Genomic DNA, 26,507 nt, shown 5'->3' with positions numbered 1-26,507 from the left:
GGTACGTCCAGGTTTTTTCATGCTAACTTTCCCACTTCCCCCCTGCTGCTTGGGCTGCTCATGCCAAAGGCTGCTCTATCAGTGAGTACCAGTGACCAGCTGCTGTGGTGGGTGGTGCCAAGAGCCAAGAAAGTGGCTTGCACAAGATAAAAAGCAAACAAATGCCAAACCCCCAACCAAATAAACAAAAAACAACAACAACAAAAAAAAAACACAAAAAACCCCAAACAAGCAAACAAAAAAAAAGGAAAAAAGGAAAAAAAAAAGCAGCACACTTTGCTTGGATTCAACAAGCTATGAACTCATGCAGCCCCAAACCTCGCTCTGACTGCCAGATGGAGCTTAGCTGTTAGACAGACCTGGTCCTAACTAGCCAGTTTCTTGCAAAGCTTATAGTAATCTATCTATCGCCTACGTTTGGGCTAACAGTGCCCAAAGTATTCAGCTATGAACACCTCAAAAACGTACATTTTCATTTTGCCTTTGGAAAGACACAAAGAGTAGGGACGCTAAACCACACACCCACTGAGGAATAAACTGCTGTTGTTGCTTTCGATTCATACATATAAACTTATAGTTTAAAAGTGATGATTTACAAAAATACAATTTATTGCTGACCCTATGGACTCGGAACATCTCTTGTGTCCTTGTGATTCATTTAGGTTGGCCAAATGGAAACATGATCTAGCAAACCCACACAATTTGCCATCACAGGCTGTTCTATGCTTGCTATGTTTGTTTTCATGTATAGAAACACACACAACTACATCACTAGAAACAAAGCAACCAATAAAAGAACGAGTAAGGGTTCTTTGTAACCTGAAAAATACGTGGCTACAGGGAGTAAAAACCATATAAATTTATCTCCACTCATTCACCAAAATAAAACATGACAAGTATCTTACTAGCTGCGGTGTGAGCTGGTATAACAACAGTAAGAAATTCAGGCAAAAGTGGTGTGACGTAAATTAGCAGCATTATCCAATCTCCTGGAAAACAAAAAATTGCGGGACTGAGGTATAGAAAAGGGGGGGGGGGAGGGAATCCACAATGGACCTACTACAGCGAAACGAGTTATATACATGGTGATCCCACGGCATCCTGCAGACCGCTGCAGTCCGTGTGTGTGCTCCAAATGCTGGGCTTAAATTCACAGTGACTTTAGCATTGAAGTCCTGAATGGAAAAGGGTTTTCTCCATTGCAAAGCAATCCTCACAGCGACCCAATAAATAACCTCTCTGCAGCCAGAAAGCCACTGCCTTCCAGTCATTCTGCGGTGCTGGGCAAGGGCACATACAGCTGCCAGAGCAGCATCATGTACGAATCCCAACAGATGAGGTGCCCCGGAGCCATCCATCCCTGGTGGGGACTGGTCCCTCCAGCCACCACCTTCCCTGTGGGCCCGACGTCACCCATCCGGTTGCTCCGACAGTGTCGTGCTCCTTCGGTGCGCTCCAGGGTGCAGCAGCTGCAGCCCAGGGTGCTCCCTGCACCCGACCTGGTGCTCAGGGCAGCTGCATCTCAGGCAGGTCGGAGGCTTGGCCCTGCGTGTGGCGGCTCTGCTGCTGTGGGTGCAGGAAGTAGCTCAGGGGGTTCTGCTGCGGTGCATGGGGTGGCTGCAGAATGCGCTGTGCACCCCCAGGCACCAGCTCGGGACCTTGCATCTGCCAGGAGACACAAACGGGGCAGGTCAGACCTGCCCTATCACCCATCCATTCTCCCTCTCGCTGTGGAGCTGGTGCTAAGGCTCATAACCAGGATGTGAGGACCAAGTCCTAAAGGTAACCTCTACCCATCAAGGGTGTAGGTTGTGGACAAGCAGTGGGATGCTGGTGCTATCAGCATGACTAACAATGCCTGGAGAGTACAGAGTGGAAGCAGGACAAATCCATCCTACCAACCAGTCCCATGGGGAGCCCAGCAGGAATGGAGAACTTCAAAGGCTACTTGGACACAAGGTAGAAATCTGCAGGACATGCAAATTCCATCTTCCATGGGAAGGATCTTCAGGCAACCAGTTAAGAGGTTGTAAAGTGACCTTGTCCATGGTCCCATGGCTGGTACCCCAAACTCCCACTTAAAGGTACTGTGGCACCAAAGCCTGGTTTTCTGCTGCCCTGGAGCTGTTTATCTTTCCCAGCATCATCATTCTGCTGCCCATATCACAGGTCCTCAGGACTTCAGTGTACCCAAAGCTGGGATGGCTCATGCCCACATTTGCTGGCAATTCATTTCTTACTCTAAATCCAGTCCTGCTGCATGGCTACTCTCAGCTCCTGCTTTGTTTTCTATCAATCACCTTTGCCTGAAAGGCCATAACTTACTCTACCAACCAGGCAAGCGTTGGAGAGTGTATTGCAGCGCACTCAACAAACCCTCTTCTTGGCAGCATTAATTTGCCATGCACTGATGAAGCTGTGCTTTGGAAAATCAAAATCACCTTCTCCAGAGATTTCTGTTGTAAAACACCCGTTTATTAAAAGAAAGCATTGATGGCAGCTGACAAAAACCCTGTTATGCTGAGACATAACAGCAGGAGGCATGTTTTCAAAAGAGCTTATCCCTCATCACGTTTCACATCTACAGCAGGATTCCCACTGTGTTGACAAAAATGGGTATTTCTTCTGTACACTAACTGATAAATGAGTTTGTCGGAAACTGTGGCTTTGAACGGGTGCGGAGGCAGCCTGGAAAGGCTGAGCACTTTGGGTACACACAGATGCAATGGGAATGAAGGACGTGGAAGTGCACTGACCAGGTTCAGTTAGCCAGGGAAGCCCCACTCCTTCAAAATAAAACCCCAACCCAACCCCAAAACCCATCCCTCTGCACCCTCAGAAACATGTTCCAGCTCCATTACCTGAAGGTAGAGACGGTGCTGCTGAACCTGCTGCTGTGGCCATTGGTGGAGATGAACTGGTGTGTTTGCCTGGTGGGATGTGAAGCTGGTGTGTGGGATCATCAGGGACGGGGAGAAAACGGGTGACGGGGCTGGAGGTCGGACAGTGCTACGGGTAACCGGGTGCATCTGTACTGGGGGAGGCAAGATCTGCTGCTCTGCAACGAATCTGCCACGAGGAGGAAAATCAGACATGAGAACCCTGGAGCAGGCCCTGGGGAGCCCAGGTGCTGCAAGAACCCAACCAGAGCAGGGGTTGTGATAGCAGTGATAGCAGGCCCTGGATTTCCCCCTCTCCATCAAGCATGGACTGGAACTGCAGAACATTAAGGTATTTTAAGGCTATACATCTCCATAACTTGATTAGGCAGTTTAGGCTTTGCAAAAGATAGAAAATACTTAACACCCCATCCCTTTTTACAAAGCATTTTAGTCATCACATAGTTCTTTGTAATTAAAAATATTCCCATTACTTTTCTCCTAACCAGATGAGCTTTTGTTCCTTTTAACACCAAGACTTTGCATTTGCATGACCATGTTCAAGTTCTTCAAAATACTTTTCAGTGCTGAAGGTGCCCTACTAAAACACTGCATGGAAACAAAAGACACCAAGGACTCACTCACTTTCCTTGCTGCCTGCTGGCACTGCTCTGCATGGACTGGCCACTGCCATTGGTGGCAGGCATCATGGCTTGGATAGACTGGTCCAACAGCATCCTGCGGTGGAAGGAAAACAGGATGGTCAGGGAAGGGAGAGGTCCAAACACCTGGCTGTCTGTCTCTAGAAACAAATCCCTGAAAATCCCCCCTGAAAACCCTCCCTGAAAACATGCAAACCATCACCTTGAAAAAAAAGGCTAATGAAATAGGATGCTATTATCACCTTGTCTGATGCACTCACAGAGCTGAGTTGAAACTTGCTAAATCTTTCATGTATAAAAAAGGTATGTCTTATAGAAGGTTAAACCTCCAGGGTTTATCTTGTTTCCTTACACAGTATTTTGAAACAGCTGGATCCTGAAGGCAGTGTCTGCAGATACCTCCCTGAAAGCTGGCTGAATAGTTTGGGCACTTGTGTATGTTTTACAGTGTTCCCAGCATTGTATAAAAGAAAAATGGCTTTGGCACAGCACTTGTCCTGCCTGGAGAAAAGACACTTCAGAGCAAGCACACACAGGTTTGGGAAAAGCTGCCCCTACTATTTTTCCCTTTTCACTCCCTCTGACAGCAGAAGGCGTCCAAAGGCTACTGAGCTACATGGACAATTTATGGAAATATGGAGAGAAAAGGATTTCAGGCCCCTGAGGGTACAGCACGGTGTGCCTAGCACCCTGCTTGCATGCATGCTGGGCTCACCACTAACCCAGATGTCTGCAGGAGGGAACATCCTTATGGTCCTGCTGTGGCACCCAGAGTCCATCACCCCCAAACCCAGATGTGCCTGCCCCCCTTGCTGCCCAGGTACTGCCACTTTCTGTCACCACCATCAGGATGGTCCCAGCAGGGCTGTGTTCACACCTGAGGCTCCTGTCCTGGCTGTAGTCAGACTGCAGTTGCCTTTCACTGCCGTCAGCTGGCATCTGTGCAGCCACTGTAATGGGATGTGTTTGTGATAAAACCACGGGGTTGTTGTAGAGGGGCACTGAAATGCTCGTCTGCCCTGGCAGACGTGTTTGCTGGGTTTGGTTTCCTCTCACTAGGTGCTGCTGCTGCTGCTGCTGTACCTGAAATGAAGACATAGATACCCATGTGAGCTTTTACAGTTCCCTAATAGAAGGCTAAAACAACAGCTTCCAAGGAAGTCCCCAAACAAAGAGTCTCATCTTCTCTTTAAAGCAGTAGATTTGATCTTTTTTTGCTTTTGGACACCTCAATTCTTTCCCAAAGAGATGTGACCATCTATGCAGTGGGTTTAGATCTAGTGATGACAAACTTGGTTTTCAAACCTGCCTTCCAAGCTTTCTCAGGCGGAAGAAAATTAATCTTCTATAATTATAGCTACTTCCCCACATTACAAAGTCACTACACTCACTGGCTATGAACCAGCATCATGCTGCAGTCACAAAGAGAAGAGAATCAGAGTCCAAATCTCCCACTCAGCTCCTCTCTGATCACCAGGATGGCTCCAGTGGTCCCCCAGGCTTAATGCTTTTAGGCTGCTTGGGGTTTATTTTTACAGTTGAATGACAAATTTTGTAATGGAGGCTACAGAGTAAAACCAACACAGAGGAGATGTGTGGTTTGGTCCTCTCTGTGGACCATGGAGAGGGGGGACACAGTAGACAAGTATCTAAGAGCCAGGAAGGGGGTAATATGGAGATAACAAAGCAGGGAGTGACCTGGGCAGCCACGCTGCAAGGGTCCCTGAGGAATTGGCGTGGTGAGGGCAGGAGGGTGCTGCAGTAGTGCTTCATCCCTGTAAGGCCTTGTTGCTGTGACTTCTTGGCTGTCGTCTGCCTGGGTGTCCCCGGTGGTGGCCTCCTGGGGTTTGGGTGCTGCAGGTTGTTAAAGACTATGGGGATCGGCTGCTGCATCAGCATCTTCAGATAAGAGAGACACACAATGGAGTTGTCACAGCTCATATGGTGGTTGTGCTGCCTGGGAGGTAACGGCTCCAGCTCCCAGACTGTCTCTATCAGCACAGATACACTGCAGCAGCAATACAGCATCTTAGAATCACGGAATGGCTAGGCTTGGAAACGAACTTAAGATCATCTAGTTCCAGTCCCCCTGCCATGGGCATGGAAACCAACATCTCTAAATTCAGGGCAACGTGAGCCATCAATAACAGAAAATCAAATGTTAGCTTGTGCCTAAATACTTATTCAGAGCCACGACCATTCGAGCTTCATTATGCCTGTTGCGTTTTGCAGGAACACAATAGGGTCCAGCAGCATTAACCAGCCACCAAATCTCCAAGCTCTTTGCACAGGAGGAAATTTGGATTAGCTTGAGATTAGTTTTTTCTAAATCACGAAAAATAGTGACTCAGTACTTAAGCAGAAACTGACACCGCTCATCTCTTGGGAGATACTACTCCCACATTAGAGACCAAACTACCAATTTATCCGGAGCTCATTTCTAAATGTGTTTTCCACTGACAATCTTGTTACTGATCTGCTCAAAGGAAAAGAAAATGGTTTGTGGGTTTGAGAACCCTGGGGGCAGTGAATACCTGCAGGTTGGAGTCCTGCACGAGCTGGAGCTGCTCCTTGATGACATGGAGCTCTTCTTGCTGCGTCTTGATGTCAGCTTGCAGTATGCGAGTCCTCTCCTCCAGCTGCTCTTTCAGCTGATGCATCATCCCCAGCTGGGTCGGGAAATGGTACACTGGCTGCAGGGAACAGAGAACAAGATCATGGTGTGGAACCAGTCCTGCTATTCATGTTCATAGTGATGTGGGCTTCAGAGAAACAACTGATTTTCAGCTTTTGCCATAGAAAATATGATACAAAAAACTGCAACTGCATATTTAACCAGAGCGTGACTGTACTTCCAGAGCAGCAGCACAACTGGCTCATACTCATTGCCTCATTCCAGACCTTGGCCTATTAAATTCCTGTGCAGATGTAGGGTCCACACATGCGACTTCCTGTCCCTTTAGGGTGACTCCCTGCTGATCTTGGACCACTTGTGTTTTGTGGTAGATACTGCATGCAAACCCTTCCCAGACCTGGCTTTCAGCTGTGCCGCTAATTGTATCTGACAAATGCCATGCCCAAGTTTGGATGCAATCCCACCTTGGGATCCATCCTTCAGACCTGTGCTGACCACCTTCAATCCGTGTATTATAGTCTGAATGTTCACTGCACTGACCTCAAAGCTCTGCAAGGATGAGCCTCACAGTTACAGTTGGTGACTCCCACATATTTCTTTTTCTGGCCTAAGTCAAACTTTCTGTGACATCCCCTTCCTCTACCAGGGCAATAAAGCTCTTCATTATCATATCAGCCTGTAGTTAGTAGCCAGCAATTCAGAGATGAGCCTTCAGCAGCAGCCCCCAATGGTTTTGACAAGTGCAAACCTCCCACACTATCTCCTTGGCTCTCCTACCTGCTCTGTCTCCAGCTGTCATAATTTGGCTTCAGGTAAATCTCAGTAGCAGCAACAGAAAGGGCACTGAAACCTTGTCCCCACGCTGGGATGAGCCAGCAAGGGAGTGAGAACCATGAACTGGAGCCACCAAGTCTGTCCCACTGACCGACCACACCAGTGTTTAACAGAAATAGACCACGTACCATCACAGCGTGCTGAGAGGGGGCTGCCAGCTGAGCCACCGGCGGCTGAGGGAGCTGTTCACCAGGGGCTGGAGGAGTTGCTATGGCCTAGAAATGAAAACTTCGCCTTACTGCAGGTCCATAGCACCTCTGACGCAGAGCCGGTGCAACACCAGCTCACACTGGTGATGGGTAGAGGGAACTGGACAACTCCACGTGTTGATCCGAGGATGAGTCTGAAGGGAGAATTTAAGTTCCCTCATGCCCTCCTCGGTGTCAGCATCCATTTTTGGATAAATGCCATTTCACACGTACAAACCCCAAGAAAAGCGGACTCGTAGTGTGAGGTGTTTGGCCTGGAGGAGCAAACCGAATCCCGAACGGAGGCAGCAGAGGAGGCTCTAGCGGCTCTCCACTGGCTCTGCTGGCCAGCAGCACTCCCCACGGCCCTGTGCCCAGGCCCAGCACACTTGGAGGTGAGAATCTAGCCTCTCTGAGGGCAAGCTTAAAGTTTATCAAGCTCATTTCTTTATGACATGATAACACTATTTCTTGCCGGCACCACTGACCTGAGCGCTTCCAGCTGATGCCAGCCGCAGGGCTGCCTTCTCCGCCTGCCCCCCTGGCACTGACAGGCGGGTGGGAGTGCTGGTGTCCGTGTGTCGCATGGATGACGTGGCTGGAAAAGAGACAGTCTGCTATGATGCTGCAGACCTGTGCCTGGGTACCCTGGCTGAGCCTGAACTCCAAGGACACAGATGAGCAGTGACAAAGCTTCCAAGCTGGGTCCCCAGACTGCCCCGCTATGGCCCCTCTGGCTCCCTGCCTGACTCAACAGGTTTCCTTCTGACGCTAACACCACATTTCAGCTTTCCCTCCATGGGTGTCTTGAAATGAGCTTTCCTACTCTTCCCCTGGCAAGGTGCTGTGGCTTTATAGCATCCTTCCAGTACCTAAAGGGGCCTAAAGGAAATCTGGAGAGGGACTTTTTACAAGGACATGTAGTATATAGGATGAGGTGAGCTCTGAGATGAAAGAGGGTAGATTTAGATTAGGTATTGGGAAAAAATTCTTCCCTGTGAGGGTGCTGAGACACTGGCACAAGGGGCCCAGAGAAGCTGTGGCTGCCCCATCCCTGGCAGTGTTCAAGGCCAGGTTGGACGGGGCTTGGAGCAACCTGGTCTAGTGGAAGGTGTCCCTGCCCATGGCAGGGGTTGGAACTGGATGAGCTTTAAGGTCCCTTCCAACCCAAATATTTCTATGCTTTCAAGGAAAGCCCTGTGTCAGCTTCTACCCATGCCCCTGCATGGGCACTGCGGTCACAAGTTACAAGCTGTGCTGGTCCTGGACACACTGAGCAACCCACTCCTGCCTTGACTGGAGCACTCCCAAAGTCAAACCCTGTGTTTTGGAGGTGACCTGCGCTGGCACCTACACGTGGAATCGGAGAGAGCGGTGTGTGAGGAGCGCCGGGAGCTGTGGGACGACAGCGACACTCCCTCCCGGCTGGCATCCTGGCTGCTGCCGCACTGCCCTACATCCAGGTAGCTGCTGTGGCTCTGCAGGAGCGAAGCACAAGTGGTGAGATCGTCAGTGCTGGAGAGGTCCTCCACCTAGCTGACTGCTTGTTTGCATAGGATATAACAGGCTGGGTGTGTAAAGGGCCAGCACTGCAGCACCTCATCACCAACCCCCCGTGCAGTATTTGGTCTGCCTCTGCGTTCACCCTAAAGCCTTCAGGTATCCTTATGCTTTTATAGTTGGCTTCCTCCTGCCCCATTTCTTCAGGGATGTCTGATTTCTTGCCCGTGGCACACTGGGAGCTCCCAGCCTCCCACTCCCCTCCAGAAGCAGTGGGAGCAATCACTGTGCCTCTCCTCCACCTGCCTTACATCAAAAGATGCAGCTTCAGGTCTGCAGAAAAATATCTCAGCCACCACATAGAAAGGGGAAGAAGACTTGGAAGTGTGCTGTGCTGACAGAGAAGCAGCTGCTTGCAAGATGGTCCTTGCTCAAGTGCAAAAGGTCTCTGGGACAGCTTCCCCTATACATCCCATACAGCTTCTATAAAATAATGTCAGAAGAGCAATGAGGCTAAGGGAATTATAATTGCACATCAATCCACTTGAAAATGCACTTACTGGTCTTTGTAAACTACCGAGAGGAAGAACGTAAAAGTAATTAAAATGCCCTTGTGAATTGAGCAGGTGTGTTGGGATGCCAGTCTGATGCAAGCCATGGAAGTTTATTGCTCTGGCCACAAGGATGTGATCCTGCCCAGTGGTGTAAACAGAGCTGAAATCTAGAATGAGTGTTTTCCCTTCACTTCCAATCTTCACCTGAGTATCAGTGGTGAGCTGGCATTAACAAACCAGGTGCTCTGTGGGGCTGCCCTGCACCCAGATCCTCTGTGCCTTGTGAATGGTGACAGGTACAGCGATCTAGCCTCCTTCAGCTCTGCTTTTCTGCTTCTGAACTGAGGTGATTTAACCTCTTCTGTGTGTAACAGCCTCAGAAAGATAATGAACAGCAGAACGGCTGAATTTGCAGTTATATGCCTGAATCAGGATGTTTAGAGACATGCAATAGAAACCTTCTCAGGGTCCACCTTGATCACAACCCAACTGAAGACTTGGGAGAAGAAAGAACAGGTATTTTCCAAGACTGGCAAGGGATTACTCAGTTCAGTTTAAACACCTACTCATTCAACCGTGAAGGGATACAGTACCTTTAGAGAAGAGGATGCCAGTTCAATTGATGACTCCTCAAGGCCAAGATCTCGCCTTCTTTCAGCTCGAACTTCTGCATAACTAAAAAAGTAAATAGAAATTAAAATCCATTTTTTTCACTCTGGATAGCATCTATTTTATGGTAAGTATCCTACCATACAGATCACCACGGAGCTTTCACAGCGCACACAGACTCCCCCTCTCTCATACACAAGGTGCTTAGAGGAACATCATCATACAGCCTTGCAGTCTGTGAGTAACTGACTAACACATGCTGAATATCCATCGATTAAAGCCAACAGGGCAGTGTCTCAGGCCCACTGCACCCAGTGGGTTAATTGCACTAATCATTTCAAGCACAAAAGTAGACACTCTGCAAAGTTCAGCCTCAGGTGCCTTCAAGGAAAACTAATCTAAAAGCAAAGTGCACCTGGTTACTGAAGACAGAATGGGTGCTTTGTCTTCAGTACAATTTTTCTGATAAAGGATATTCCCATTTTCAATCATCAGGCAGAAAAATAGCCCTACAGCTTCGGTGCAGGTAAACTGCCATAGCAAAGATACATTTATTTTCTAACCTGCAGCATTAGAAAATGGGTATGTTAACATCCCATGGTCCCATGGAAGCTCTGAATACAAACCGACGGCTTCCCAGGTGCAGGAATGCCCACGAATGGGATCTAAAAATGTGTATTTGCTTTCTTTAGCATTTTTTTTTCTCTTACACAAGAAAATATTTAAAGTAAACAATGCCACATGATTCACTATTGGGATAAATTGGAGAGGATGTTTTAAAGACTCTCTAAGTGCATGTGGATCATGAGCATGGAAAGGTGCCAGAATTTGGGATGCTAAAATATTAATGAGCCATAGCCTTCGTTGGAGGCAAGAGAAGTTGCTGAACTCACTTATACCACTGTAGGCAATGAATTCTCCTGAAAGCATGTTTTAATTTTTGTGCTTCAATAATATATTCTAAATGTTAACTATATGACACAGAACTGAATTTCAAAATCAATTTAGAATGGTATCACTAGGTTTAAGAGGCACTGGAAGCAGAAAGAAGAAACCATGCACAATAAATTCAGACCTTACAGTGAAGCCCAATTCCCTGAAGCTACAACTAACTCAGAAACAATCTCTCTGTTTAACATTTGCTTACAATTTGCATATAGAGATAGGAAAATGGGTGATGGCTCTAAACTGACAAAGGGGAGACTCAGATTAGATATTAGGAAGAAGCTGTGAGGGTGCTGAGGCTCTGGCACAGGGTGCCCAGAGAAGCTGTGGCTGCCCCATCGCTGGCAGTGTTCAAGGCCGGGTTGGATAGGGCTTGGAGCAACCTGCTCTAGTGGCAAGTGTCCCTGCCTGTGGCAGGGGGTTGGAACTGGATGAGCTTTAAGGTCCCTTCCAACCCAAACCATTCTATGACTCTATGTTTCTACCATGATAGCACTTTATATAAGCACACCAGCTCTCATCACTTACACCCGTTTAGGGGTGTAAGGTGTTCTCAGTCTGTGTTTTGCAATATAGAGAAGAATCTCAGTTTCATAGTTGTTGTTCTTTCAGACGATTGACAAGAAAAAGGGGGACCAGAAAAAGATTTGCAAAGTGATTCCTGACAGTAAAGAAAGACGCAATGAGCAATATGTTTACTCAAGTTAACAGAACAAACCAGTATGCCACTATTTTTTCCAGCCCTTCAGTAAATACATTCCCACTCTGAACACGATCTTTTTTGAGATGACAGTGGTAACCAAGCAGATTCCCCTACAGAAGGCACTCATCATAGAGCATCCCACACATGCATCGCCTTCCAGCTCTGATTTGCAGTCGAACACAACCAGCTTCCCACTAGGGGGGGATCCAGGGCTGAGTTTCATGTGAGGAATAAAGCTAGCAAGACAGCAGAGCATTTCGATCATAAATATTTAAAGCTCTGATCAAAAGGTTTTGTGGAAGATGTATGGTCCTATTCATGCCCATAAAGCCACCTAATTCTTAACAGCTTTAATTCTTCCTATGGCCGTGCCATGGCTAGGGATAAAAGGGGAATATAACACACTGACAGACTTGGCCAAAGCTTCCAGGTTTTTGGCCTGGTTGCCAAAAAAGAATAAAGGAGTAATAAAAACAGATGTTCCCCGTAGTAATAGCTTTATAGATTTACATACCACCTTAGTGTGACAAAATGCACAGCAAATATTTGGCTAACACAAAACAGAACTAGAAAAAATAACGCATGAGCACATGGGACATACATTGTGAAGTGTTTGGTGCCTGCTCCTACCTAACTACTAGGTGAGTGCAAACGATGAACTCGGGTTTAGAATTCCACTGGTGGTAGGTGATGTAGTAGTGTGTCTGCAGCCATATCCACTGCTGGCCTTTGGTCAGGAACCGGTAGTAACAGGACTTTCCTTTTCCAAACTGCATCACTGGTAAAATAAAAAAGAAAGCCATTTATAGCAAACAGGAATTTCATGGTGCAAAGGCGATTAGAAAACCCACTCAGTCCCATGCCCCTCCTGCAGTCTGCTACTGCACTGAAATGCCTTTATAAACACAGCAGATGATACTTTTCTGCTATTGATTTCAAAAAGTGCACTCTGCTATTTTGAGATTGATCTAATAACTAATAATTGGCATAACTCTATAACTAGCTGTATTTTCATAACTTATTCATGGGATCCTTCGCAATAAGCATAAATAACATTAACTGAATAAATTATTGGCCTTTCACAAGTATATAAGAATGCATTTTAAAGACTGGGGGCTTGAAGCCAGGATCATAATAATGGCATAAAACAACAAGATAGTGGAGTTTTAGCAGTTTAACTGAAAGTTTTCTTCCAAGAGATGACCCAGCGATCCCAGACCTGGTACGTATTATCAGAGTATGCCCAGAAAAAATTCAAGTGGCGTAATACAACTAGAAAATAGTGAGAACTACATTAAATAACCACATTGTTTCCAGATTGCTTGGAGTGCAAAACAAAATTTGCTCACCTAAAATACCCATAATTAATGCAAAATAAAATGTGGTTTGCGCAAACCCATTTCACTTCACAGTAGGCAAGATGCCTGCCCTGAGTGGTCAACCTCACAAAGAGGAACTTATCAAGCCACACTAACCCAAGTATTTTTACTCACCTGCACACCTCTACTTTGTTAAATATCAGGACTAAGTCCTTCAGCGGTCCCATTAACAGTGATGGGCTTTATATGAAGCACTTAGTGAAGATCTGGCTAACACACTGTGCTGGGGTCACTCAGCTCCCAGTCCAGGCAGAGATTTCCTGAAGCAACTTCCGTAAGTCACTGTGCCAGCACCTTATTTTGTCCCCTGCACAGTAAGATTAAAGGAACCTTTCCTTCAGGTGTGTTGTGCAAATCGTCTTTTAGTATGTAAGAGGAGATCGATCCATGGCTACCAGAGATGTAGAATATAAATCATCGCTTGAAAGAGTCTCTGCTGAATGATCTGTCCCCACTTTCAATACAGTTAGTGTCTACATCAAACTGCAGGCATGTATTACCAAAAGGACATCATCTGCTTAAGTAACTCACTCCTGTCTGAACAGTCTTTAAAGCTAACGGCACTCAAAAGTACTGTACTTGAGAGCAATTAAAATTTTCCTTTAATATTGCCATCTGCACACTTGCTGCACTTGATTCAACCTGTGTCTGGCCCTTTTCACAGCTTCCTGTATGCTCTCAGCCATGCAACCCACTTCCCCACCACCCGTTCTGTACCAGCACTTTGCTCAACAGGGTATGAAAACTGGCAGGGAAGTGGAGTGGGGAAACTTGACATTTAAAGAAGTAGTAATTTTCTCCATTCTCTACTAGGTCCTTTAGCATCTTATGTGTAAGTGGTAGAGATGGGGGTGGTTTGCAACTCAGAGACGGAGCAGCATCTCTAACTCCAGCATGCTGGGGGGGCTGAGGAGTTCCTCAGTGTCCCTGCATCACGCTGCTCTGCATCTCAGAGCAGTTACAGCATCCCACTTTCTCCACTCTCTGGGGTGTCCTTGTTTACTTTTGACAAAAATCCTTTCAAACAGCAGAGATACAAACACATGGAGAGTTCGCCCAACAGCATACCTATAAGTAATATTTCTTAGCAAAATATCTCATTACCTAGGTGCATTTTACAAAGTGTGCAGTTTCATTTCAGTGCTTGGCAATGCAAACCACCTGGATGACAGACCTAATTCTGGCTTGATACCTGAATCTGAAGTGAGTGTAATAAAATGGAAAAATACAGTCTCAGGGATAAAGTATCTCACAAGCTCATCTGGTAGAAACAGCACACTGGTTACCAGTAGAACCTGTCTGCTACCACTTTTTGCCCTTCACATCAACTCCAGATGGTCAGCAGGACATAGTTCTTCAGCAGCAGGCTGCACTGCTGCAGTACCCAGGCTAAGTGCTTCCTCTGGCCTGGCTCCTCCTGGGCTCTTGTAAGTCATGGTACTTCACCTTACACAGAGATGAACTTTGGTCATTCTCTGGTGTTCACACAGCAGCCTGAACTGGACTTTTCTGCTTTACTTTCAGGTCAACCAACAGTTCACCCACAGGGAATCTGTATCCAGCACTTTTGTATTTAAAAATTACAGTCCCTTCACTAGGGACTGTAGTGACAGAACAAGAGGTAAGGGGTTCAAACTTAAAACAGGGGAAGTTTAGATTGTATATAAGGAAGAAATTCTTTCCTGTCAGGGTGGTGAGGCACTGGAATGGGTTGCCCAGGGAGGTTGTGAATGCTTCATCCCTGATGCTGTTCAAGACCAGGTTGGATGAAGCCTTGGGTGACATGGTTGAGTGTGGGATGTCCCTGCCAAAGCAGGGGGGTTGGAACTGGAGGATCTTAAGGTTGTTTCCAACCCTAACTATTCTATGATTCTGTGAAAAAATATTATGAATCTCCAGAGGCATTTTACTAACAGTAAGTGAGGTTTGCAACATCTAACTGCACAGGCAGGTGGTCCACATGCTGTTTTCAGAAGGCACTTTGGTGAGCTGAGCCTTCTTGACTGACTCTGGACCCAGGAGAACAGAACTCATGAGCTGTGACAACAACAAAACTGCCAGGGTTTGAGGCTGCCTCACAAACTGGGGGCAGAGCGTGGAAAGCCCTGACTTCCCATCTATTAATCTCATTTCACTCTCAGACAACCTGTGCTCAAACACGGTATCTGTCAGTCTGGGAAACCTGCACAAACAGTTCCTGCTCTGAGTGAATTCTGCAGGGATTCAGACTCACAACTACAACAGTCTGTGACAGGAAGAGCGAATTCCCTCGCACCCCAGATAAAGATGCCTTTTGTGATGACAGTAAAGGGTTTTGCATAAATGACAAACGAGATCAAAGACAGGCACGCTACAGAGGGAGAGGAACTTACAGTGTTCATGGCACCTAGCAAGAAGCTCCAGGTCATCTGCGTGGTAGTAATCATACCCTGACGTTCCCAGAACCTCAAAGGGTAAATATCCTATAATAGGCGGAGCCCTAGAAGGGAAGCAAAGGGCAGGGAGTGAGCACAAACCCTCACTCTTTGACATCCTGGCAGATACGCTGCAACGTTAGCAACCAAACCCCCCTCATATATTCACTCGGCAGGGAAATCAGGAGTGGATTTTCATATACACAACAATGTATTTTCATATGCAAGCAAAAAAAAAGACAGCAAGAGGGAGGTAAAAATTGAGAAAATGAAAAGGTGTGTGTTTACTGTTTCACAGCCTATTCATTATGTGGGCGTAAAGAAAGGCATGTACGTATGCAAGTGACTCAATTCATTAAGCATGCTTGTGAGACACAGCTTGAGAAACGCTATGGCTGTTCATGTGCACAGTAACTTGGAGCTCGAGTAAAATTATTCAGTAGGTTGGATGTAAATGTCATCTGGGTAGTAACTGTAGAAGAAAGCAAGCTGCAATGAAGGACCAGCTTGGGTAAAAGAAAAAGTAATTGTTCCCATGGAAAAGCTTGGGAAATTATAACCAGCAAAAATGTTTCTGTGCTGGCAGTAAAAGATAAGAATAGGCACGGGGCTGATTTTGAGGACTGTTATTTTATGCAGGTAGAGAAGGAACTGATGAAGTATTCAGATACACTGCAATGACTTCCCTCGCTATTCTGCTGTCAGTGCTAGATTTTCTATTTTCTAGGCAAAAGATGAGACTTATTTTGTTTTTAAGCAGGTGTCCTAACAACACTGAGCTTGTGCACAGCCTTTACTGGAGTCTGCTAGCTTGTAATTATGAAACAACACTGAAATGTGAGCAGAAAACCACTATTTTTGCCACTATTCCCTGTATCAGCAGTTCTCAGGTACGCTGCTGCCTGCACCAGTTCAAGCACCACACTTGGTGAGGCAGGACTTGTTTGGTTCCACCTATTTGTTTCAGCTGCTGGCTGCGCTGACAGCATGAGGCTCCCTTGCCAGGCAGCGGTGTGTTAGCAAAATGGTTAACGATTCAAAACCAGGGCAGACTGAAGGTGTCCCTGCCTATCAAACGTGCCTCTCCTTTGGCATCCTCCTGGTGCGTCAAGAGACCCTCTTAAGGAAGGTGGATGCCATAAAGTGGCTAAGAACATGAGCAAAAAATTATTTAACTGTAAGTACATTTGGATTTGGACGGAGCAGTCCTCAGTCTTCTGGCTATTAATGTGGGAAATTCTCCTGTCTTGGCTGAGCAACCCAGCTCCACATTAGTACTCCTGAGAGACACAGTGGGCATAGATTATTCAACTAAAGAGAGCCCAGACAGGTCTATAAGCTCCATCTTCCCCACAACTGGGGGCAGTCTGGCATCAAATGGGAAATGGCGAAGGACAGCCAGGGATCCGCTCCACAGCAGCCCCAGGGGGATCAAGGTCTGAGCAGGAGCTCCATAGTCCCAGTACAAGGGGTCCTGAAAAAGCCAGATATTCATGGTCTGTGAGGGCAAAGCTCTTGAAACACAGTGTGCTTAGAACACAGTGGTCTCCGCTACAATACAGCTTTATTTATACAAATAACTTTTCAGAGTACTGTGTTCCTTTTCCTCATGTGACCCAGATTTCTGTTAATGACGATAATATGTGTATTTGTTAAAGTGTCCTTCCCTGCTGTCTCTTTGGTAGAATGGGCCAGTGTCTCTCCTATCTTTAATGACATGCTTATGTTCAGGACAGCAATGTCTTTCAGATGCATATCAGATAAACATTTAAGCTGATGAGGAAAGTATTATGCTTTCCTGTCTTTTGCCAGAATTCTTTAAATGAGAGAGCAACCACAAAATGCTCCTCATCTGTCATTTGACAAGGAGCAGCCTTGCTTATGGAATAATTTAGAAGTGCACTGTTAGCTTAAAGTTCCAGCCTTGAGACCTGCAACTTTCTCTGCAAATGGGAATGCACAGCCTCCAGAGAGCCTTTTTCACGCAGTCTTGTAATAAATGAAGGGAAAATAAGAAGAGGACCACAGTGCAGAAAAGAAACGGATCACTACCAAAGTCGACAGATTTTCTTCCTCTACACATATTTACATATAGACCCAGACTGCAGATTCTTCCTAGTTCTCTAATGTTTATCCAGATCTGTGGAGTGCTTTCTGCATTATCTATCTTTAATTTATGTTGTCATCAGGATAGCAAAGGTCCTGATTCCAACTCATGCTGGGTACCCTCTGCCTCTCCTCATGACCCACCTCAGTGTCAGGCAACATGAGTTGATGCAAGTAAGCAAGAAACAGCAAAATACCCAACAACATTTCACAGCATCCTGCAGACAGTACTGAGAGAGGTTTGAATCGCTGATAAAAGGAGACAACCCACATGATCCCCTCCTTATTCTTGGGTCTGGGTTCACCGCTCACATCCGGGGCTGTCACAAACTCTGCCTCAGCTTATGCATCGGTTTAATTTGTCAAACCAAATCTGCAATTAAATCTTCTAATTCACTGTTTTTTCTTTTATCTTTATAACTTCCTTGGTCATTTATGAAGATGAAAATAAAAGCTTATTGACAAAGCAAAAGGTGTAGGATTCCTGGAAGCTGTAGCTGCAAAACAGAGGAGCCAAACCGATACAGGGAACAGGACCCACACTGCTCAGTTTCAATGACTTAATATCTTGGAGAAGTTAGACATTTCCCCACCATTTTATATGGTTTATTACCTGTCTAAAATATGGAAAAGAGCAAAGCACTTAAGGATGCTAATAAGTAAGTTCAAGATATTGTCACTTACTCAGTTGCTTTTTTAGTTAGAGATATTCTACTTGGAATCTCAGGCAAAGTTTTCTATTTTAAACTACAGTTTGTTTATTCATCAGTGACTAAATCTCTTACCTGTGGTCCAAGAATAAAAACTTCCATTCCAAACTATGCCTCGATGTAAATTCTTCACATGGCTCTTCAACATTGCAGAGCTCCTGCAAAACAGTCGGCACATTCAAACATTTAATTCTGTGACATGACAAAAGGAGACCTCTAGCAAGACCAAGGAAGCATCTTGTTGCTAAAACAAACCCTAGCAAAGTACAGTGTTTTTAAAGCACTTGACTTGTTTTCCCCTTAGGAATGTGTAAGCCTAGTTTTATAGATGCATGAACAGATAAAAAGTGGACTGAATTTCAGAGCTAGGATAAATAGTCCAAAGGCCTCATCTTTTGTAGGCAAAATTCCCCACTTTTTGTAAATACTGGTATCTGAATACGGATGACAGCACCAGGTTCAGCTTTAAACTGAGCTGGCTAATGCCCTTTTGAGCAAGAAGCACCTACGGTTGTTATCCTTGCCATCGCTGCATTGCACCACAGGACACACACACAGACCAGCAGAAAGAGTCCATGGAACAGGGTGACCAGGGCTGACAGATCTGAGGCACACCATTGCACGACCATCCTTTCTCTCAAAAGCAGCTCCTGCTTTATGTCTTGTCATTCCAAGACACACACTTCTGTTGTCTCCCACTCCAGACACAGTGGGGTCCTCTCATTTACCAGCCCTCTGCACACACAACCTATGCTGCTGAGCGTACTCTTGAGAGGATGCCGCAAAACATCTGCCATCGCAACTGCCAAGCACACAGCTCATGGTACCAGCACCAGCCCATCCCCACATGAAAGGGACAACGCAGTCACAGAGCTCTCACCTTTAAGAACTGCGGTGTGACAAGACGAACAGTTGCTACGAGGCAAATCTGCTCCTCTGTGGCTGACCTGAAAGCTCGTGCAATAGCTGACTCAAAGCCATTACAGGAGGGTGTAGGCACTAGACACAACCAGACAATTTATTTAAGAAGAGGAAGGAGAGCTTTCTTTTCATGTTAAGGCAGGTACAATGACTGATGAAACCCAAGCAACAGACTCCTCCTACCCACAAGGCGATGCCACACTGATACATGCTGCATCAAAAGGAGCATGACCAGCAGGTCGAAGGAGGTGATCCTGCCCCTCTACTCTGCTCTTGTGAGACCTCACCTGGAGTATTGTGTGCAGTTCTGGTGTCCTCAACATAAAAAGGACATGGAACTGTTGGAACAAGTCCAGAGGAGGCCACGAGGATGATCAGGGGACTGGAGCACCTCCCATGTGAAGACAGGCTGAGGAAGTTGGGGCTGTTCAGCCTGGAGAAGAGAAGGCTGCGTGGAGACTTCATAGCAGCCTTCCAGTATCTGAAGGGGGCCTATAGGGATGCTGGAGAGGGACTCTTCATTAGGGACTGTAGTGACAGGACAAGCGGTAACGGGTTAAAACTTAAACAGGGGAAGTTTAGATTGGTTATAAGAAGGAAATTCTTTCCTGTTAGGGTGGTGAGGCACTGGAATGGGTTGCCCAGGTAGGTTGTGAATGCTCCACCCCTGGCAGTGTTCAAGACCAGGTTGGACGAGGCCTTGGGTGATATGATTTTATGATTTAGCGTAAGGTGTCCCTGCCCACGGCAGGGGGGTTGGAACTTGATGATCTTAAGGTCCTTTCCAACCCTAACTATTCTATGATTCTATGATTCTATTTGAAGCACTGATCCTTTAAGCTCCAGGTTACACAGTGGTAACCACCTATCCCTGGCTTGCAGGGAAGCATCATAAGACGGTTCTGAGCAGCTAAGTGTGCAGCTACAGTCTCCTTGTCAGCCTTTCTCCAGCTCACCATTTGCATGATTCAAGATTCTACAGGTTTTTCTAACTATTTAATCTTTAAAAAGCATCATTTGACTGCCACAAGTGAATCAGAATAGAACATTTTACCGGTTATTTGAATGAGTAGGCTGCTTTACAATTGGCAGTGGGTCAAATGGAGGTAGGATCAGTCTGGTATCGCTTTTTTAAGCACAGCATGCAAAAGAGTTCGCTCTTCTGACCAACAGCCTCCCCACCACGTTTGTATGAAAAACATCTCCAACATATCCACAGCTCATTCCATCCCTGCTGATCACGGGGCATTTTCAGCTGAAACAAGGCCTCTAGGAGGCTGCAGATTAATGTACAATTTAAAGGAGTGAGAGAGAGTTAAAGGTAGGCTGGAGCAGGAACTTACCATGAGTAAAATATTTAAAATCCACTACAAATTTCACATATTCATACATCAGGGGTTCATTTGGATCTAAGCTGCCTCTTGCTAAATGGCAACAAAACTCTATTTGTTTCTCTGCTGAAATGAGAGAAAGAGAGAGAGAAATACACAATGTTACTAGAAATCTGCAGTTTAGCACACTCCACATATCAATTCTATCTAGGTGCTTATACCAGACCTGCTGCTGCGGTATCTGAGCACACCCTGCTGGGATGCTCTTGAGACCCATAAGTAAATGTGTAACTACCAGGAGCAATGATCAGCTGGTTCTGCTTAAAGAAATCTATTCTCACCCTTTCTCCTACAGCTCTGCAGCCACCCCACTATGCTGGGCATGAAGCCCTGGCAACATTGGTCAGTGGTATTTTCCCCTGATTTCACGTACACACAATTTCACACAAAGCTGTTAAGCTATACTACATACCCTGCTCTGGCAGTGCTCAGTAGGACCCAGATCCAAAGGGCACTGAAGTCACCCTAAGCCTTTCCATTAAGGCTTAAGCCAGAAGGAAACCAACCCCAGGGCAGAGCACCAGCACAAGGGCTGCCCAGTGCCCATGATGCTTACAGGGCAGCAAAGAGGAGAGGCTAGCACTGCCTGGCCACGGACAACCCATGGGGAAAGGCAGACCCCAATACAGGCTTGTGAATCATGGGTGTTAGGAAGATGCTGGTGCCTGCTCTGGTGCTGGGGGTGTTTTCTGGGGAAAAGGGACATTTTGGGGGTGGGATGGGAAGCAGCAGTAGAGATCTATATGGACTGTTCAGATGGGAAGGCTGTTGATTTTATTACACATAGGGTTTCTCAGGTGTCCCAAGACATGCAAGTTTCCTAAGGTGCAAATACTCTGCCAAAATCCTTTGGGATTTTTCTTACCCTTTTCCTTCCCCCAGGCCTCACTCCTTTCACAGGCTCAGACCAGCATCCTGCCCTGGAAAAAAGCATCTAATGGGGGCAACTTCACTGTCTTATGGTGCTAAGCAGACAGTAAAACAAAGACTGCGCAAATCAAAGTCCAAGTACTGGGAGCATGTAGCAGCATTAGTATTAAACCCCAGAAATACTAACTGCAGCAAAGCAGAAGTGGCAGGCAGGAAAATTAAATAGCTGGAGAGCCCTGTGCAGGCTCCCTAGGAGCTGTTTGCCTTTGGCAAATTTCCCTGACAGACAGACAAGAGCTGTGCTTACCATTCAGAAAATCAGCTGCAACAGGATCTGTCATGAGCACATGCGGAGAAAGGAGCTTGTACACCTCGCTCTGCTCCCGCTCAGGCAGAAAGTTTAATATATTTTGGTCCACCAAATCTGACTGATACAAAAGAATGCTTTGTCATGTTCAGCAGTACAGCCTGACAGAAGCACATGCCTTTTCATCCCACAGCACAGCACAGATGCTGCCTGTCTAGCATGGCTGTTTAAGACAAGGAAGCCCAGTCAATCTGCAGGTGGATCTAGGGCAGACTATAACATTTAGGTTATTTTACCCAGGGTTGCTGTCTATTTGCAAAAGGTGGAAGGGATCCCAGAGGCTGCCCTTCTGTTCAGCCAGATGCAAGCTAGAAAAGAAACCCTCGTACCATGGGAATACAGCACAATGACAAATATCAAAATGAAATTGTGAAACATTTCCCTTTGATAGCATGATACAGAAGTGGGAGACCTCCTCCTCACATCTTCCATATGTCTCTAGGCTGAACATCTGGCAAAATCAGCTTGACCCGCAAGCACCTCAGTGCTGAGCAGCCCATACATCCTGAGTAAAGGGGCCCTACTAAAATTTTATCACATATCTGTTTCTTTGCGCACCGGGACATTCCGCTGGGTTAACTGTGTGCTCAGATTTGCCCTCATGTAGCACCACTCGGGCCTCATGCTTGGACCAGAAAAGACAAAAACAGGTTTTGAGGGGCCAGCAGAAATTTCTACACCCAACAGCCAACTGATTCTAAAAGCTCTAGAAAACTCCTTGGCCATGTACTTGTGACTAAAGACCATGGGCTCAAAGTAGAAAACCCCAATGTCATTAGAAGAGCACAGAATCAGTCCTGAAATAACCTTTAAGTTATCTGAGAAGAGCTTCCACATGCAGAGATTTCATAAACATGAGATTTTCCATATACCTGGTGGAATAAACACCACCTGGACCATGCTTTAGACATGCAGCCAAGTGGTGAGCTCTGAGTACTGTGACTTTGCATAGGTTTGGGGGTTTTTTAGCTAACCCTTAAAAGTGACTCCGTTGCTCACAGGAACTTGAGAAACTCCCTAAGAGTCTGTTGGTGCAGTGACGGGGCTGCGTTAATCAGGGGAATGGTTCTTCAACACATTGTGCTGTCAGAACTTACCGGTAAGTGTCCAAGCAGAGATGAAACACTATCAGATACATAAATAATAATCCCATCTGTGGTAAGAGCAATGAGAAAGCCATCTAGTGCCTAATGATAAAGGTAAGCAAAAAAGAAAACAAAATAAAAAGAATTATGCAAGGGAACAACTTAAAATATAATTTATTCTTTGGTGATGCTTCTAACAGCCTAAAACTAACATAAATCAATTATGGAAACAATTGTTCAATGTGGAAAAGTAAAAATTACACATGCTAATTCAACATTCTTATATTCTTATTTGCTCATTAATATTAAATTGACTTGTACTTTTCACCCAGTGACTGTTCATTTAACATGAAGCAAGACAATGGTGGCCAGAATTTCTACACCCACATAATCCCAGTGACTTCAGTACCTTCATTATGTGTTCTGGATTACACAATAGTTAACCATAAGGAGACATTAGATATCATCACGACAAACGCAGCATTGTGGGTGGATGGATGGATAAGCAGAGACAGAAAAAATATACAATACTGTATTTTTAGTAATTTACGGACAATTTGGACAAGATCTAAAGCCTGCTCTATTTTGCTTAAAGCACTGATTTGTTAGGGAGTGACACAACAGTTTTAAAGTTTGTTTTGTTTTCCCTTTCTTATTCACAACGGTTTCTTTCCCAGAGTCAAAGTTCTCTGTCCCTTTTAAGTCACTGCATGTGCCTTCCCTATTCTTCCCATCATCTTCTTACACCCAGTGACTGTCCCTATTCTTCTCTAACATGTACCAAGATCTGGGAGGTTTAACCTCTGGTCAACACCATGCACAAAGCCAACTCTTCTAAAGATGCTGTTAGGCTGCTCTGCAGCTAAGCTACAAGGAGGCAAAAATGGAGTACTCACCACCTTCCCCACCTCAGTCATACTCTGCCTTTGCTGAAAAGAAGCCCTCTCTGGAAAAAACCTCTGATTTTAAGCAAGCTGAACAGTGGTCTAACATAGTCCAGCAAGTCAAGTTATTAAAGGGCTCTCTCTACCCTGCCACTTCTAAGGGGTGGTGGTGTGGGGGGGGTTGTTTTGATTCAGCTGGAACAAGCCAGCTTGTTTGGTGAGAGAGATTTCCCAGAAAGAATGAACAGACTTTTCCAGGGAGGTGAGTCATGACATCCTGATGAAAAGGAATAACTAAGACTGCAGCACCTCCCAGCTCAGCCCAGAATACACCCTTATTTTGGTGGGGCAATGAACAACAGCTGCCCACGCAGGGTAGGAGATGTCCTTGCTGGAGGAGCACACAGCACAAACTCAAAGCTGCATCCTTAAGGAAAGAAAAAGGTAGGCTCACAGGGTGTTTCTAGATCAGCTAAGCATTTTAGAAGTGAGAGTGTCAGAGCTGTTCTCCTGGATGCACTTTAAGGCAACTCAATCAAAAGATACAGCATTCACATCACAAGTACAGCACTGCACAGCTAGCAGCAGCAAAGGCAGTGAAGTAAATGCTGGCTGGCTAATGGGATGTGGAGGAAGAGAGCTGCTCTGCTCTCTTTAGGTCCTTTCAAGTTTGTGCTAAAACTGCTAGCTCTTGCGGCTCTTCTGAGAAGGGCAATTCTCTTTTTCCACTCTCACCAGGCCAAATCTGGGCCACACTGGTCTTAATTCCTAAATGAAAAGCTGTTTATTTTAAGGGGAAGCAATCGTATTTTTAACTCTGTGTCTGCAAATCATTTAGCACAACATTGGTCTGACAGGTTTGCATTATATGTGCCAGCAGAGTAGAAATCAGTAATATTACCATTGGGACCTGAAAAGGGGAAAAAGAGGTGAGTGTCTCTGAACTACTCCACTGACCTGATTACTTCTCACTAATCTACGCAGCTTTAATTTCTTCTTACCTCTAACATCAACTGGGTGAACTCCTCGTTGCTAAGAAATGAAGGCTTCCAGTCTTGTCTAATCTCACAGGCTTCTGTCTGTGCTGTGATTTCTTAAAGAGAAAACATCAAAAAAGCAACATGACTCATGCTACTTGGATTTTTTTTGTATCAAGTAACACTAGATTTCTTTTAAGAGGTTTTCAGAGGAATCATCCTCAGATCATTCTCCACACAAAGCCTTCTTGTGTGTAACAGTCATTTTCCGTGCCAATGTGATACAAATGCATTAGAAATCAAGAAACGGAAGAGGAGACATTTTGGGTGTTCTGAAGAAATCCTTCAAATGCAAGGTCAGCGAGCTAATTTCAGAGTAGCTGGCCATCGCTGGGTGTCCAGGAGTGCCCAAGCAGTAGGACAGGCTGCACCCAGACATCTTCTACCAGAGGAGACCTGTTAAGAGGGCACAGAGCCTCCTTTCCCCTGGCTTTTGTAGTGTGTGCTGTTCCTCTGCTCTTCTTCCCTCATGCTGTTTGAGAGTGTACAAAACGTGCCAGGGGATGCAGAGGCCAGTGAGGGAAACAGAGCAATGTCACTACATTAAAAAGCATCTTTTCAAGCGTATCTATGCTTAACTCATCATTGCTGTATTCAAACCTAGCTCATTTCCTGAGGCCAACTGTTGTGCCTTATTCTGCCCTGCACTTAAGTTCATGTCCTCTCTGGAGGCCTTAGATGCTTGGGAAAAAGAAGTTTTCATCTGAGCGGAATCTGGCCGCCGGGCAGATGCAGAGCAAGCACCTTCAACAGAAGCAGGCCTGAGCCCTCCAGTACCTTTCTGTTTCTGTAAGAAGTCGATGGTCCTCTGCAGTATTGTGGACTTGTCCATCTTGAGAGGGTGGCCATGGCCCTGCAGCATCGTGCAAAGCTCTTTAATGAGGACATTGAACTGGTCTCTCCTCTTCTTTTCAGATTTGTTGCGTGATGCCCTGGATGACAGAAACAAAAATGCTGCTCAGTAAAATGAAGGACATACAGCTCGACCTGGGGAGAGGCAAATGGCCCTGCCCCAGAAAAACACTTTAAATACAAGAATCTAAACTCCACTGGGACTGCTCATTTGTTTAAAATTAGGCTTGGGCATTAAACACCTCCCAGGTGCTCAGGGCCTTGCAGCAGGACTGAACTCACCATCAGCAGGGAACATCTGGAGGTAACAAATATGATTTATATTCACTTGAGCAAGACTGCATCCTTACATTGTTTCAAAAGCATGGTAATGAGGTGAAGGTGTTATGGGCAAAATTCTTCCAGAAAGAGAAGTCCTGGCACCTATGTGTTCATGTTTTGCCAATCTCATTTTTACGAGCTTTTGTTTTGCAGTGAGTACATGCTATATAAGGTATAAAGGTCAAAATGTGAATGATTCCTTACTCCCTGATTTGCACTTGCAAAAGTAGCTTATCAAGAGACAATACTGTGCAGAGACAACTTGACTGCAGAAAAAACTCAAGCACATGCCCTTCTATCTGGTTTTGAAAACCTGCTGCTATGATACATGAAACCAGGAATGTTAAGAGTCTGGCTGCAGAAACCACAGCTTGCATTAATACAATTTAAGAATGTTTTATTAAGGTTTTGTCCTCCATTAAAAACAATAAAGAGTAAAGCAAATCCACTCAGTTTCTTCCAAAATGTTTTTTTCCAATGCTTGTATCTGAGATAACCCTGTTTTCTTACAACCTCTTCCAGTAGTATTAATTTTCTTACGTGAACAGAAGTGTATTCATGATGATACACGCTTCTTGTGATCTAGACCAAGTGTGGTATGCAGAAAGCATTTCCATTCACATTCAGGTTGGCATTTGGAGGTTCTAAGATACAGCATTTA

The 26,507-nt window shown here is 45.6% G+C and overlaps 1 protein-coding gene across 8 annotated transcripts in view; it reads right to left on the bottom strand.

Annotated features, from left to right (window-relative positions):
* Nucleotides 1–550: 550 nt before the first annotated feature.
* Nucleotides 551–26,507, bottom strand: part of PASD1 (PAS domain containing repressor 1) — a 96,629-nt gene continuing 70,672 nt past the window's right edge. For 3 of the 8 annotated variants that reach the window (XM_061446033.1, XM_061446032.1, XM_061446037.1), the window contains 19 exons: nt 25,451–25,605; nt 24,638–24,729; nt 22,765–22,854; nt 21,608–21,728; nt 20,383–20,496; nt 18,999–19,117; nt 18,194–18,276; nt 15,261–15,367; nt 12,140–12,287; nt 9,846–9,927; nt 8,553–8,676; nt 7,687–7,796; nt 7,139–7,225; nt 6,076–6,234; nt 5,240–5,440; nt 4,419–4,624; nt 3,525–3,617; nt 2,862–3,069; nt 551–1,665 (listed from right to left, as the gene is read on the bottom strand). In XM_061446033.1, coding sequence (XP_061302017.1) covers nt 1,507–1,665; nt 2,862–3,069; nt 3,525–3,617; nt 4,419–4,624; nt 5,240–5,440; nt 6,076–6,234; nt 7,139–7,225; nt 7,687–7,796; nt 8,553–8,676; nt 9,846–9,927; nt 12,140–12,287; nt 15,261–15,367; nt 18,194–18,276; nt 18,999–19,117; nt 20,383–20,496; nt 21,608–21,728; nt 22,765–22,854; nt 24,638–24,729; nt 25,451–25,605 — 2,458 coding nt within the window. In that variant the 3' untranslated portion in view covers nt 551–1,506. Of the gene's footprint in view, nt 1,666–2,861; nt 3,070–3,524; nt 3,618–4,418; nt 4,625–5,239; nt 5,441–6,072; nt 6,235–7,138; nt 7,226–7,686; nt 7,797–8,552; nt 8,677–9,845; nt 9,928–12,139; nt 12,288–15,260; nt 15,368–18,193; nt 18,277–18,998; nt 19,118–20,382; nt 20,497–21,607; nt 21,729–22,764; nt 22,855–24,637; nt 24,730–25,450; nt 25,606–26,507 lie in introns of those variants that run through there. The other 5 variants (XM_061446034.1, XM_061446039.1, XM_061446038.1 and 2 more) reach the window with 5 other exon arrangements.

Source organism: Pezoporus flaviventris, unplaced genomic scaffold, assembly GCF_033815535.1.
Source record: "Pezoporus flaviventris isolate CSIRO_AGI_PZ_B2104156 unplaced genomic scaffold, CSIRO_AGI_Pfla_v1 ptg000005l, whole genome shotgun sequence".
In the NCBI taxonomy this organism is placed as follows: domain Eukaryota; kingdom Metazoa; phylum Chordata; class Aves; order Psittaciformes; family Psittacidae; genus Pezoporus; species Pezoporus flaviventris.
The sequence above is the reverse complement of the archived record's forward strand: the minus strand, read 5'-3'. Positions and strand labels throughout refer to the sequence as shown.